At 42.5% G+C, this 14,742-nt stretch overlaps 1 protein-coding gene across 3 annotated transcripts in view; it reads left to right on the forward strand.

The window, feature by feature from the left end:
- galcb (galactosylceramidase b) overlaps positions 1–14,742 on the forward strand; it is a 78,808-nt gene that overhangs the window by 35,173 nt on the left and 28,893 nt on the right. For all 3 annotated transcript variants that reach the window (XM_038774754.1, XM_038774749.1, XM_038774760.1), the window contains exons 8-10: positions 2,764–2,919; positions 3,624–3,748; positions 8,686–8,813. In XM_038774754.1, the coding sequence (XP_038630682.1) occupies positions 2,764–2,919; positions 3,624–3,748; positions 8,686–8,813 (409 nt within the window). The remainder of the gene's footprint in view (positions 1–2,763; positions 2,920–3,623; positions 3,749–8,685; positions 8,814–14,742) is intronic.

Consider the following 14,742-nt stretch of genomic DNA (forward strand, 5'->3'; position numbering starts at 1 on the left):
GTCTCCATCAGCTGTTGCTGGAAATCTGGGACAGAGAAGAAATTCCTGACGACGCCCAGGAGAAGAAATTCCTGACGACGTCCAGAATGCCGTCAACACCACCATCTTCAAGAAAGGAGACAAAGACTGAGAACTGCCAAGGAATCTGCCTACTCTTCATTGCCGGGAAGATCATCGCCCGAATCCTTGCTAGCCACCTTCTCCCAGAAATCCTTCCATGTGGCTTCCTGCCAAACCATGGAACAGCAGACATGATTTTCATTGCTCGAAAACGTCAAGAAAAATGGCAGAAGGAACATCAACCACTCTACATGGTCTTCAACGATTTGACCAAGGCTTTTTATTTCGTCAGTCAGAAAATGCTATGGAAAACCCTGTCAAAGGTCGGCTGTCCAGAGGAATTCATCAACATCCTCCGAACACTCCACGACAAGATGTCGGCAACAGTCCTCACTGACTGAAATAAAACAGAAAACTTTGTGAGCAATACCAAAGTCAAGCAGCGATTGTGTCTTCGACCCCAGGCTGTTCTCCCATCTGCATCACCACCATCCTTCACCTTGTCAAGAACAAGCTTCCCAGTGGAGTGGACATATCTACAGCAGTCTTTTTCAAACCTTTTTGCCCAGGACCCATTTTTACCAACCAACCGGTCAGCTACGTGACCCACCATTTTCACTTGCCTTTAATGTGACCGGTGAGCCTGCTTGGTCCTCGCAATCTCACCTGCTTTGTTATTCAATGTTACATTTCTGATAATGACTTCAACTGATGATTTTTATCAACAGACGCAGTGAGATCTTAAATCAAGAGGTTTGTCCTCAAACTTGCCGTGCTTGAGCTTCCAATGTCTTTGAAGTTTTGAGGGTTTTAAACTTTCATTAACCAGTGCTTCCCTGCATAACACACATGAACTTTGAATCCTGATTTACCGTGGCACAATTACCTCAAATAATCACCTTTTATGCTGCTTTGTTCCTGTGTTCACCTTCTTCATGGGCTGTTTACCGGAGACGCTGGAGTTAACACCAGCACTGCTAGCAGCTGCAAAATGGAGGAATCTCTTTTGCGCCCAGGACACGTGTCATCAGCATAACCTACTCTCTGCCGCCTCTTCCGGTGGGAGCGTCGTTGGCTGGGAAATGGAGCTGGAGAGCGCACTGACATCAGGAGAAGGCAGTCCACCCCACTGGGCTCTGGGCCTGCGCATGGTTTGATCCGGCACGCATGCGTGGGATGGCTTGCAATCTTGAGAGATCTTTTGAGGTCGGCATTTTTAAAAGCCCATGACCAATCACACCCTAACGCCCCCGATACTTGCCTGTGGGTCATGACCATGAGTTTGAAAACCCCTGACCTGCAGGGTGGTCAGAAAAATTTACAATCTCCACTGGTTGAAATCCAAGAGGAAAACAACACTGACAGACGCTCTTGATGATTATAATATAATAAACTTTATTAGTGTCACAAGTAGGCTTACATTAACACTGCAATGAAGTTACTCTGAAAATCCCCGATTCATAAGAACTAGCAGCAGGAGTAGGCCATCTGGCCCCTCGAGCTTGCTCCACCATTCAATGAGATCATGGCTGATCTTTTGTGGACTCAGTTCCACTTTCCGGCCCGAACACCATAACCCTTAATCCCTTTATTCTTCAAAAAACTATCTATCTTTACCTTAAAAACATTTAATGAAGGAACTGCTTCACTGGGCAAGGAATTCCATAGATTCACAACCCTTTGGGTGAAGAAGTTCCTCCTAAACTCAGTCCTAAATCTACTTCCCCTTATTTTGAGGCTATGTCCCCTAGTTCTGCTTCGCCACACTCCGGTGCCTGTTCGGGTGCCCCGAGGGAGAATTCAGACTGTCCAATTCACCTAACCAGCATGTCTTTCGGGACATGTGAGAGGAAACCGGAGCACCCGGAGGAAACCCACGCAGACACTGGTAGAATGTGCAGATTCCGCGCAGACAGTAACCCAAGCCGGGAGTCGGACCTGGGTCCCTGGCGCTATGAAGCAACAGTGGTAACCACTGTGCTACCGTGCTGCCCTTATTATATTACTATTATTCACTCCAAAGACACCCTGAAGGCTTTCTTCAAGGAATGCAACATCAACGCATAGGAGGCCCTTGCTCGAAAATGACCTCATTGGAGAAACCGCCTGATCATAGAATTCTTCGAGGACACCCGATAGCAAGAGCAGGCCTGGAAAAGGAGCCTGAGAAAGGAATGCCAGTGACCTAGAATCCAAGGATCGTTCCCACCTCCTGGAAACACATGCCAAATGTGTGGTCAAAGATTTGGCTCTCGGATCTGGCTCATCAGCCACACAAGAACCCATGACTCGTAACATGGAGTTTCTTAGGTGGACAACCCATTATCCACAGCTGAAATCAAAAGAAATGGAAACAAGATTATAAGTAATCTAGTGATTGTTTTTGCCCTTGATGTAATAAATCCAATCCAAATTGTATGTTGAGCCATACTTGCTTATTTCTTCTATGTTGGATTCTGGCTTGCTTAAGTTTTGGATTACTCAAAGTTTTTCTAGAGTTTTCATGTTTCTCTGTTAAAGTCTAGCTCTCAACTTGCAATTGGTGGGATTGGACATGATTTTCATAGCAGACCAACATTGCTTTTAAAATAGTTTGTTTCCCTATTAAAACAGATGAGAAGATTTGACCTTTTCTTTTTAGTGGATGAATAATGAAATACAACATTTTGAGGTTTATTGTGAATATTTCTTTTTGTATCTTAGGGCCCATTATCCTGGTACATTGTCCAGCACTAATGCTAAGAAGACTCAGAAGAAGCTGTGGTCATCTGAAGACTACAGTACGGTTAATGATAACGTTGGAGGAGGCTGCTGGGCTCGAATACTTAACCAGAATTATGTCAATGGCAACATAACTTCGTAAGCGCTATACGTGGATAAGGCTAATAGAAATCGACCGCATATCTCTGTGCAGTATTCTGAAATAAATTTGTTCTTGGGATGTAAAAGCTGCTAATAAAGCTGGAGGTATTGTTCATCCTTAGTTGGTCTGCGGATGTAGTCTTGAAGTAGTGCCTCTTAAATTATTGCAGTTCCTGGGGTGATGGTGTTGCCATGATACTATTACGGAGGGGGTCCAAAGAGACACTGAAGGACAGGCAATAGATGTCCAGACTTGCTTGGTATATCATTTGGAGCTGGTGGGTTTCCATGGCATTCACTGTCCTGTCTGAACTGCAAGGAGAGTAATGCTCTTGAAGTAATCTTAATGAGTTGCGACAGTTCATATAAATTTCAGTCAGTGTTGCCAGTTTTGGAGAAGTGGATACTGCACACAACGGCAGGGACGCCAAACAAGTAAACTGCTTCCTCAATATTTTTTAGATTGCCTGAGTTTAGCAGTTTTCAACTTAGTTTTTCATGTTTCTCTGTTAAATTTAGCTCTCAAGTTGTAATCAATGTGATACTTGCTGTCCAAACTATGATGTTGCCTATACGCAGACCTAAAGAGGAGATGGCCATATCTCATGAGGTTAAAATTTATTCCGTGTTCGTAAGTGGTGGTAAATTTGGCTCTGATTGTGGTAAATTCAGTCTCAAATACATTTCTTTTCCTCTGCTAGTACTATCGCATGGAACTTAGTGGCAGGTTACTATAAAGAATTACCATTTGGTCGGGATGGACTGATGACTGCAGATGAACCATGGAGTGGACATTATGAAGTGCAGTCACCTATTTGGATTACAGGTAAATAAATATTCATTAAGATTCAAACTTCATGGTGTCCAAAAATTGTACATCCTGCTTAGCCAACCTAATCACAAAATCACAGAACTGTTGCAGCACAGAAGGGGTCCATTCGGCTTACTGGGCCTGTGCTGGCTCTCTGTAGGAGCAATTTACCTAGTGCCACCACCCCAACCTTTTCCACATAGCTGAATCAACATAGTTGAGTACATTTATTGATACATTTTCTGCATAATCTACAGAGAAATATTTCAATGCTCTTTTTCATCAGAAGTCAAAGTTGGTGAATACATTTTCATTTCTATTACTTGTAGCTAAATACATCCGCTGGTGATTATTAACTGGTTCAACATGCTTATATCATGTAACTTATTTTGGGAAAACATTTGGGCATGAGGAAATAATAATGAGATGAGAAATTTAATGAGATATTAAAAACTATATTGCTAGGGACGGCACGTGATGCAGTGGTTAGCACTGGGACTGGGTCACTGCCCGTGTGGAGTTTGCACATTCTCCCCGTGTCTATGTGGGTTTCATCCCCACAACCCAAAGATGTGCAGGTTAGGTTGATTGGCCAAGCCAAATTGCCCCTTAATTGGAAAATAATAATTGGGTACTGTAAATTTATTTTTAAAAACTATATTTCTTCAGATTTTAACTCAAGCTGGTTATGTAAATCATATTATTCGAGTTTTATCATCAATGGCTAAGATAAATGACGTACAAACATTACACCGCTCACCGAGAGTTTCTAGTGGCACATAGCAGCTGAAATAATAATGGAGCAGTTAAGCATGCGCCATGCGCCCTCCGTATACCAAATAATGGTGTCACAGGGTAGGCGATCTGACAAACATCTAGTGTTAATCATATCTTGTGTAGAATTTACAGCAGAGAAACAGACCATTTTGCACATTAGGCTTGTGCTTATATCCTACTTAAATCTCCATCCTACCCTTTTCATCTAACCCAGTTAACATACTTTATTCCTCGTGCTTACTTAGTTTACCCTTCAATATGACAATGCTAAAACTCGTATGATTGTAGATTTTGATGTGTCAATGTCTGCATGTATTATCCTGACATGGTGTCTGAAACATTAGCTCAAAAATAAGCCCAGGCTGCCAACATACCTGATTTACAAATTGATGCAATTGTTTTGTAAATTTTTTGCATTGTTTTAAAATATTAGTCTATGATGTGCTTGATGCACAATCCCTGGTCAGGAGCCAAATACAAAGTCTCAATTTTAAAAATGTATAAAATACAGAATAGGTCGAATCAGCATCTGAAAAGAGAGTACAGATAATGGCCTTTAACTTCTGAGCTTCCGAGCGTCATAACCAACGGAGATTTCCCGATGCATTTTTGTGATATCTTCCAGCATTCCCCAGGTGTAAGGAATGACTGGCGATTGCCCAGGAAGTTCAAACTTTGGATGCTTCTGACTGGTTTACCAGGATAGTTACCCAGGGCAAGTTAGAAGAATTAAAACCCCTTCGAGCTCCTGGGTAACTATGGTACTGGTATCCCCCGCCGACCACTGCACACTTTTGCCCACAAGGTCAGGTGAGAAAGGAGCGGCTGGATTTCCAGGTAGGGAACTAGGAACGAAGTGGCAATCTGACACTGATTGCCAGTCCACAGAAGTTCACGTCCATTGTTTCAGAACAAAATTCAAGTCAGATCGACACTTGGGAAATATAACTGCGTTACATATGAAATGGGCAACATACTCCACAATGACACCACCTTCTTCCGTCAACTTTAACCTAGTACAGGACTCATGACTTTAACTCTGTACGCTCTCCTATTGTCTCTTCTCTATTCATTCGACATGACAAGGATATACTCCTAATCAATGTTACATAAGCCTTATTTACGTGTCCTTTCATGTGTACAGTTTAGTTGCCAGTGTGAACTTGAGCCATCATTTCCACTTCATGTTATACTCTCCCCCAACTTTTTAATACTGTTCTCTATGCCTCTCCTAGATCCTCCTCATGCCTCCTGCTTTTCCCCTTTCTGGTAGTTGTAGAACCAATATAAAATAAACAGTACTGTTCTAAAAGGGGTGCAGGAGCAGAGGCTCCTGGGTGCTGTTTGCATAAGTCATTGGAGGTGGCACAACCGGTTGAGAGTGCAGTTGATAACACATACAGCTTCCTAAACATTGTTAATAGTATAGAAATTAACTCTGTTTCTCTCCACAGATGCTGCCTAACCTGCTGAGTATTTCCAGCATTTTCTGATTATATTTCCGGCATCTGCAGTATTTTGCACTTGTCCCAACACAAATTAGGAGCAGGAATAGGCCATTCGGCCCCTTGAGCCTACTCCACCATTTGACAAGTTTATGATTGATCCAATTGTGGCCTCAATTCCACTTTACTGTTTCCATTTTTGCTCTTGTCAATCAAGAATTTATCTAGCTCAGTCTTAAAGATATTCAATGAACCTTCCCCACTATTTTCTGGTGAAGAACACTCCACAGACTGACGACACTCAGACAGAAAATGTTTTTTCTCATTTAGTTCCCTAGTTCTAGTTCTAGTCTCACCCAAAAGGGGAAAATAGAATTTACAGTGCAGAAGGAGGCCATTCGGCCCATTGAGTCTGCACAGCTTTTGGAAAGAGCATCCCACTTAAGCCCACACCTCCACCCTATCCCCTTTAACCAGTAACCCCACCTAACCTAAGGGCAATTTAGCATGGCCAATCCACCTAACCTGCACATCTTTCGACTATGGGAGGAAACCGGAGCATCCGGGGGAAATCCACGCAGACACAGGGAGAATGTGCAGACTCCACACAGACAGTGACCAAGCTGGGAATCGAACCTGTGACCGTGGAGCTGTGCTAACCACTGTGCTACCGTGTTGCCCCAACATTCTCCTAACATTCTCTCAGCATTCACCCTGTCGAGACCCCTCAGTATTTTATATTTTTTTCAGTAAGATCACCTTCTATTCTTCGAAACTCAAATGAATGCAGGTCCAAATTGTTCAATATTTTTCATAAGATAACCCCTTCATCCCAGGAATTATTTGAGTTAATCTTCTCTGAAATGCAAATGTAATTTATCTCCTTTCTTAAATAAGGAGGCCAAAATTGTGCGCAGTCATCCAAATGTGGTCTCACCAACACCAGGGCAGCATGGGAGCACAGTGGTTAGCACTGTTGCTTCACAACTCCAGGGTCCCAGGTTCGATTCCTGCTTGGGTCACTATCTGTGTGGAGTTTGCGTGGGTTTCCTCCGGGTGCTCCAGTTTCCTTCCACAAGTCCCGAAAGACGTGCTGTTAGGTGAATTGGACATTCAAAATTCTCCCTCAGTGTACCCGAACAGGCGCCGGAATGTGGCGACTGGGGGCTTTTACAGTAACTTCATTACAGTGTTAATGTAGGCCTACTTGTGACAAAAATTATTTTTAAAAACTAGTAAAACATCCCTACTTTTATATTCCATTCCTCTTGCAATGAATGACAACATCAATTTGCCTTCCTAATCACGCTATTCCTGGATACTAGCATTTTGTGATTGATGTACCAGGACACCCAGATCCATCTGTACTGCAGAGTTCTGCAATCTCTCCATTTAAGTCACATGCAGCTTTTTTTATTCTTACTCCCGAAGTGGAAAACCTCACATTTTCATGAATTTAAACTCCATCTGCCAAATTTTGACGGCTTATATAACCTGTCTATATCCCTTTGCAGATCCATTATATCCTCTTTAAAACACACTCCTACCTATCTTTATTTCATCAGCAAATTTAGCAATCATAGACTATATCCCTTCTTCCAGGCCATTGATGCATATTGTAAATAGTTCAGGCCCCCGCACTGATGCCTGTGGCACTCCACTAGTTGCAGCTCGCCAATCTGAAAATGGACTATTTATCCTTGCTCTCTGCTTCTGTTAGCTAACCAAACCTCTGTACTGGCCAGTTCATCTAAATTTCTGTTGACGACACTTCTATCTTCAATTTCCAAGAACAATATAACAAATTTCTGCACCACTAATTTCCTTACAATTTTGTTCTTCTCCATCCTTCCCACTAGTTGTTGACCTGCAGACCAAGTCATGTAATTGATCTGTTTTTTGTTCCTTAACTCACGCTATATAGATTTTGCTTCTAACTTCTCACCATTTAGAAAATAATCTATCTTTCTTGGGTCCAAAATCAGCAAGTCGCTATTTCGCTGCACTGAACTCCACCTACCACAGCGAGTCTCACTTATTTAATCTGACTTTGTGACTTTCTACTCCCATCTGTGCTATTCACTGTGCTACCTATCCTTGTGTCATCAGCAAGCATGAATAAGTGGCTCTCTATTCAGCCAAGTCATTTATGAACCTATTGAAAATCTGACACCACAGAACAGATCCCTGAGAAATTTCAATAGTCACTTCAACACTTATATTGTTGGCATGAGCCATGTGTTAGCTTTTCGATTGGGCAGCATCTGTAGTCAAAATTCTTTCACACCGTTTAATTTAAATAAAAAGGAACAACGTCTTTTAACAATGAGCAGCTAAATTCCATGCGAGGGATTTTCTGGCCGTTCCCGCTGACTGAATCTTCCAGTCCACCTGCCATGGGTTCCCTGGGCACCCGGGGGGGGGGGGGGGGGGGGGGGGCCATGGGTTCCCTGGGCACCCGGGGGGGGGGGGGGGGGGGGGGGGGGGGGGGGGGTGAACAGTGGCAAGACTGGAAGATCCCACCATCAATCCACGGCAGGACGCCTGCACCGTATATGCGGCGGGCAAGTGGAAGGGAAAATTCCGCCCATTCTACTAAAAACTGTTTTTCAAGAGTTACTCATTGCATCGTCAGATTTGAGCATGTTCACTCCCACATTTCCTGGTTAGCTTGAAGGAACCGGGCTGAGTGTGTGAAGTGCTATCTAAATTCATTTTTGTCTTTTGCAGCACATACCACACAGTTCACTCAGCCAGGATGGCATTACCTGAAGACTGTTGGTCACTTGCAGAAGGGTGGCAGTTATGTGGCCCTTACTGATGGCAAGGGAAACATCACCATTATCGTAGAAACAATGGTATCTACATTTCCTCATGTTACATAATGTATTCTTGTATGAATCTTTACATATTCATTGCTTTGACATCATAATCAGACATCTTCTTTCACACCATTTTTTCCCCCCATTTCTGATTGGTTTCCTCCACACAGAGTTGACAGAGCAGTGTTGCTGAATGTAATGTACTGACCCATTTTGAAATCCAGCAGCTGGTCACAGCTGCTGGGCAGCATCTGTAGTCAAAATGTTGCTGATTCTGTGAAGCTGCTCAGTCACTGTATTTGTGTCTGTCCAGTGATGCAAACCCCACATGTTGGGTCTACAAGAGTGGCCTGGACAAATATTAAGATTTTTCATGGAGAGCCTTTTGCTTTAAACTTTGGGTTAGAATATATAAGAGGATTATTCTATTTCATATCTAAAATATTTTGTTGGGATCATATGATGCAGGTGCAGGAATAGCAGCGTTTCCGTGGGGGTTCTGGCGCTACTCATCCTTCAATCCACTCATTTATCCTGTTTACACAGCACATACTTACCTGATCCAGGAGTGAATACTCCATAGTATGTCCCTAGGAGAGTGCTGGCTAAGTGTTGGCTACAAAATGCTGAGGAATCCTAAGACAAAAGGAAGCAATCAGATGCAACTCAGGTGAAGCTGACTCCTCAATATGGTGATCTGATCCTTGAGAGGACTCTTGAATCGGCACCCTCGAAGGCATTGCAGATGATGACTGCAAATATTAGTAAAGTCAGTGATGATAAACTCGCCTTGTTAGCACAGAATTTTAGTGCTCAAGACACTGAGTTGCAGAAGACAAATAAGATGCTCGATGAAATGGAGGAGAGAATCCTGACTGTCAAAAATACAACTTCCTAGGGCAGCACGGTGGCCTAGTGGTTAGCACAGCTGCCTCACGGCGCTGAGGTCCCAGGTTCGATCCCGGTTCTGGGTCACTGTCCGTGTGGAGTTTGCACATTCTCCCCGTGTCTGCGTGGGTTTCGCCCCCACAACCCAAAAATGTGCAGAGTAGGTGGATTGGCCACGCTAAATTGCCCCTTAATCGGAAAAAATAATTGGGTAATCTAAATTTTAAAAATAAATAAAAAATACAACTTCCTCAGCTGAGAGCTGAGGCTCGCTTGCAACCCTTGGAATCCTTGAGCCGAGGGACAGTCAACATTCCCCAACCCATAACTTTTCATTCTCATAACTTCAGCGACCATTAAAGAGTATTGGGAGAAGCATGGCATGGTGGGACCTGACTCAATGAGGGGGTGAGCAGAAACGCAACGAAGCGTAGAGTCTTCAATGAAGTTAGAAAGGGACTCGAGGCTGTCGAGAGTGAATTATGCCCTGCTTTATCCTGCGAATCATGACGGTGATATCTGATAACTCCGTAAAGACGTTCAACAATCCAGCTCGGGCCTTTGCTTATCTGAATTCCACGGAAGCCAAAACTTGGGAGTAACAATCTGCAACTCAATGTAAAATCCAAATTCTATCCTTGGTTACAAAGCTTCCTAATTTATCTTGTGTTTCTATTTATCATGTTAGCAGGGATATGTTACCAATCGAGTACTGTACTGAATGTTTTACCCTTGAAAATCTTGGGGACTTCCATTTATCTTGACTAGAAAACAGCCATTTGCGTGCTCCTTCTAGCTAATGGATGTGCTGTGTAGGTGGTATGACAGTGGAGCTGCATTATAGATATCCGTCGCCATCTTATCTGTACATTTATCATGGTAATCTATGCTTTATGCTTCCTTAATCGTAAGTATGAATAGCACCATTGCTGTGAGTTGGGCGAGTGACTTAGGTCCTCATGTGTGGCATCAAAATGCAAGAGGGGCATTTGGCTCCTATTCTCATTCTGGCATATCTTTTCTCCTCTTCTCTGGGGAGTTTGTCTCCTAAGTGCAATGAAGGAATAGTTGTAGGGATAGCCCTACAAGTCCTCCCATGTGTTCAGGAAGGTTCCCTTAGAATTAGTGTTGTACCAAATTTTTTGTATGTTTTTCATTTTTGGGTTAAAGAATTGTTAGCTGGGCAGCACGGTGGCGCAGTGGTTAGCATTGCTGCCTCACGGGGTCGAGGCCCCAGGTTCAATCCCGGCTCTGAGTCACTGTCCGTGTGGAATTTGCACATTCTCCCCGTGTTTGCGTGGGTTTCACCCCCACAACCCAAAGATGTGCAGGGTAGGTGGATTGGCCACGGTAAATTGCCCCTTAATTGGAAAAAATGAATTGGGTACTCTAAATTTATTTTAAAAAGAATTGTTAGCTGGATCCTGCAATGGTGTATCCAGTCTTTTTCCAAGGGTAAGATGTTATACTGTATCTGGAGTACTTCTGGCCCGACTGGAGATGTGGGAGGTATGTTTTGGTACTCGCCTGAACGTGACTCGAAAACTTTATCCTATATTTTTTCTGGCTGATTGAGCAATGGTTTTTGCAACATTAAAAATTTGCACCCGGAATGGACAGGGAATACATAATCGTATTAAGAGAGAAAAACAATTGTCGTTCCTTAAAGAACAGAAAATTGACATAGCTTTGTGGCAGGAAACTCATTTAGATGACAAGGAACCCAATGTTGAGGTGGAACTGGGTGGGGCAGTTGTTTTTTTTTTTTTGCCTCGTTCTCAACCAGTAGTTGAGTGTCGCAGTATTAGTCAACAAAAATGTGCCTTTCAAAGTAGAGAATTGTGTGAAGGAAAAGAGGGGTAGTTATGTGATTGCAAAGGGACTTTTATATGGGGAATTTATCTCTGTAATGAATGTGTTTGATCCACCAAATTATTCCCCTGATTTTGTGACTAAAGTCTTCATAGATACTGCTGACTTTGCATTGGCTAATTTCTTTATAGATGCGATTTCAATTGTCACCTTAGCCCCTTGATGGATAAACTCCCAGTAACCAGAAACCAACCCCGCCCCCCGACAGGCAAGGGCACTAGCATCGGTTTGCGAGGAGGTGGGATACTTGAATGTGTGCTCCCCAGCCCCCCGACAACCAGGCTGTGAAGATTTGATGCGTCTCTGCTCAGGGTTAATTCTCTTACCTCCTACTTTAAGACAGAATTTGACCTCTTTTAAATTGTGTATTTATCATATGTCCTATGTTTTTCATGTATGGAACGATCTGCCTGGACTGTACACTGAACAATACCTTTCACTATACCTCGGTACACGTGACAATAAATCTAAATCTAAAATCTTCTACTCAGTCAATTCCTTCTCTGATGTGAGCCCCTCTATCCTCTGGAAAACTTTAAGACTTATACTAGGGGTCTAGTCATTTCACATACTGCCAACAAAAGGTGTAAAATGCTCGAGCGGCAGCATTGGTTGGAAGCAAAATTGGCTGAAGCGCAGAGGGCGTATGGCAGGATCCCTAAACTGCTTGTTGTTGGATTGGATTCCTTGCTGACTCAGCAGGCTGAGAGGAATTTAACATTTGTGAAATAAATGTTATATGAATTTGGAAACAAAACAAGGAGGTAACGGGCCAGTTTGACTGGGAAGAAGGCTGACTCTCCAGCTATTCCTTCTATTCTAGATTACAAGAGTAATAGACGGATTAAAACCGAGGATATCAGCAAAGCATTTAAGGTTTTTTATACCGATTTATACAAATCCGACCAGTCTGCTGATACACTGACACTAATGAAGTGCTTATTCTCTTTTAAGCTCCCAGCAATCTCTGAGAACCAAAGGATGGCCTGAATGCTCCTATTCCTAAAGGCAAAGTGGCTCTTGGCTTGCCAGAGCTTTAATCTGGTCAGGCCCCAGGGACTGATGATTTTGGATGTGAATTTAAAGACTTGCTAATGGATCCACTGATTGGCATGTATAGTCACTCATTTGAAGCAGGTCTGCTGCAGACACTCCCAAGAAGCAAATAGTTCCATAATTCTGAAGACAGACCAGAATCCTGAGAAGTGTGTATCCTATAGGTCAATTTTGCTCTGAATGTAGATTTGAAATTTTTCTTAAGTGTTAACAGTGCCTGGAGGGAATACTCCCTTTCCTCATGAAGGCCGATCAGACTGGGTTCATAAAGGGCTGGTATTCGTTAGGAGATTACTGAATGTTATTCCGGTATTTCAAAACAGGCGTTAGGTGGGATAGAGATTTTGTAAGAGTCCTTCCTGTTTATTTCCCTTGTTCCCATTTTTTTTTTTCTTTAATAATTTTTGGTCCATGGATCCATATTCGGAATGTGCCTTTGAGCAGAAGACCGAAGCTGAATCAGCCTGCTTGTCAGGACATTTTGTTTTAGGTTTTGTGTATTGGAAAAGAGAATCAGACACTTTGGCACTGAGTGGATCTTGGGAATCTTATGAGGAAGTCGGTTTGATTGGCTGGCTGGCAGGTTGTGGTATGGCCAGGCTCAGTGTTCTGCCTGACAACAGTCAGTGATTGGTTCCTGCATGATGCTTTTGAGGCAGCTTGGCAGAAGTTTTTGGACCTCGGAAGTGCAAGGAACTGTCTATCTCTCATTCTCTCTCTCTCTCTTTTGCTACCGAACATTATTGTTCTAAAACCAGTGAGTGCCTGGCACATTTTTGCTGTTAACTTGAAATTATGCTGAATCTACAGAGAAAATCTCATGCCTAAAAGAAAGAAGTAGCAAAATGAAAGCAGAACTTCCAAAAGACACTAACTGGAAGTCATTCCACTACATCAAAGATCCTTTTCTTTTAATATTTTCTTTACATTTCAACCACCCTTTTGCCTCTGTTGTTTGTCTGTATGTGTCTGTAGAGAATGGGCACAGTTAGAAAGGGAAGGGTTAGGAAAGGGGTAATAGATAGTTAGATTTTTGACAGTTTAATAATGTACATAATAAAAGGTTACTTGTGTTTAAACTTTACAAACCTGGTGACTGCAGTTCATTGGGCTCAGCCAGGGTCCTCAGGTATTTAAACATAACATCTAATTTTACTCTTGTTGTGACTCCTGTTAAGTGGGCCTGGAATTCACTGTGCACTAGCCCAGGAGGTGGTGACAGTCTCCTGAAGTACTGAGAAAGCTTTTGATCGGGTAGAGTGCAATTATTTATTTTATGCACTGCAGATGTTTGGGTTAGAATCATAGCATCATAGAATTTACAGTGCAGTAGGAAGCCATTGGGAGGGGACTATGTTAAGTGGATACAGGTGCTTTATAAAAGCCCTCTAGTGGCAGTGCTGATGGGCAGTTATATGGTCAAGAATTTCTGGCTCCAGAGAGGGACCAGAAAGGCGTGGCTGTTATCCTTTTGCGGCACGGAAGAACATCCTTTGTTCATGGATTAGCGACGATTATCCTTCAATTCAGAATTAGCATAATTGATCATGGAGTGTATCCCTGTGGAGTTCCTAACTTGCGTGCTCTATTCTAAATCTAATGCTTTCTGAAAAGTATACAGATCCTTTTCTCAAAAGTAAAGGCTCGGCTATGTCTGACTTGGTTCTCCATACGTTTTATAGCACCATCTTGAACTTGCTATACCAGATGCTGTGCGCCACACTGCCATGTTTGCATGGCTTTATTCTCTTCTCCCCTATTCTTACCTTATCTGCTCAATGTTCTTTTTTATTAAATAGCCGGAGACACCAAGTTTAACGATTAAGCTGAACCAATTGTGTTGGCGTTCTCTTGTCTTTTTCTGTATTCTTGTATATGGTAACATTTATACTGTACCATACCAGTTTTGAGGGTTTGTTGCATTATTTGTAAAATGGAAAATCTTTAATAAAAATATAATTTAAATTTTTTGTTATCTATACTTATGAATGCCTTATTTGTATGAATATTATCACCAAACGTTTTCTTGTATCATGTTATAAATCACTTCAAAGCACTGGATACCTAAATCTGAGCTGTAATTATTAACTAGATTACATATTTCACTTCCCTTCTTTAAAACTGAGCTTGGAATTTAAATTAGAATGGT

This window comes from Scyliorhinus canicula, chromosome 2 (assembly GCF_902713615.1).
Source record: "Scyliorhinus canicula chromosome 2, sScyCan1.1, whole genome shotgun sequence".
NCBI lineage: Eukaryota > Metazoa > Chordata > Chondrichthyes > Carcharhiniformes > Scyliorhinidae > Scyliorhinus > Scyliorhinus canicula.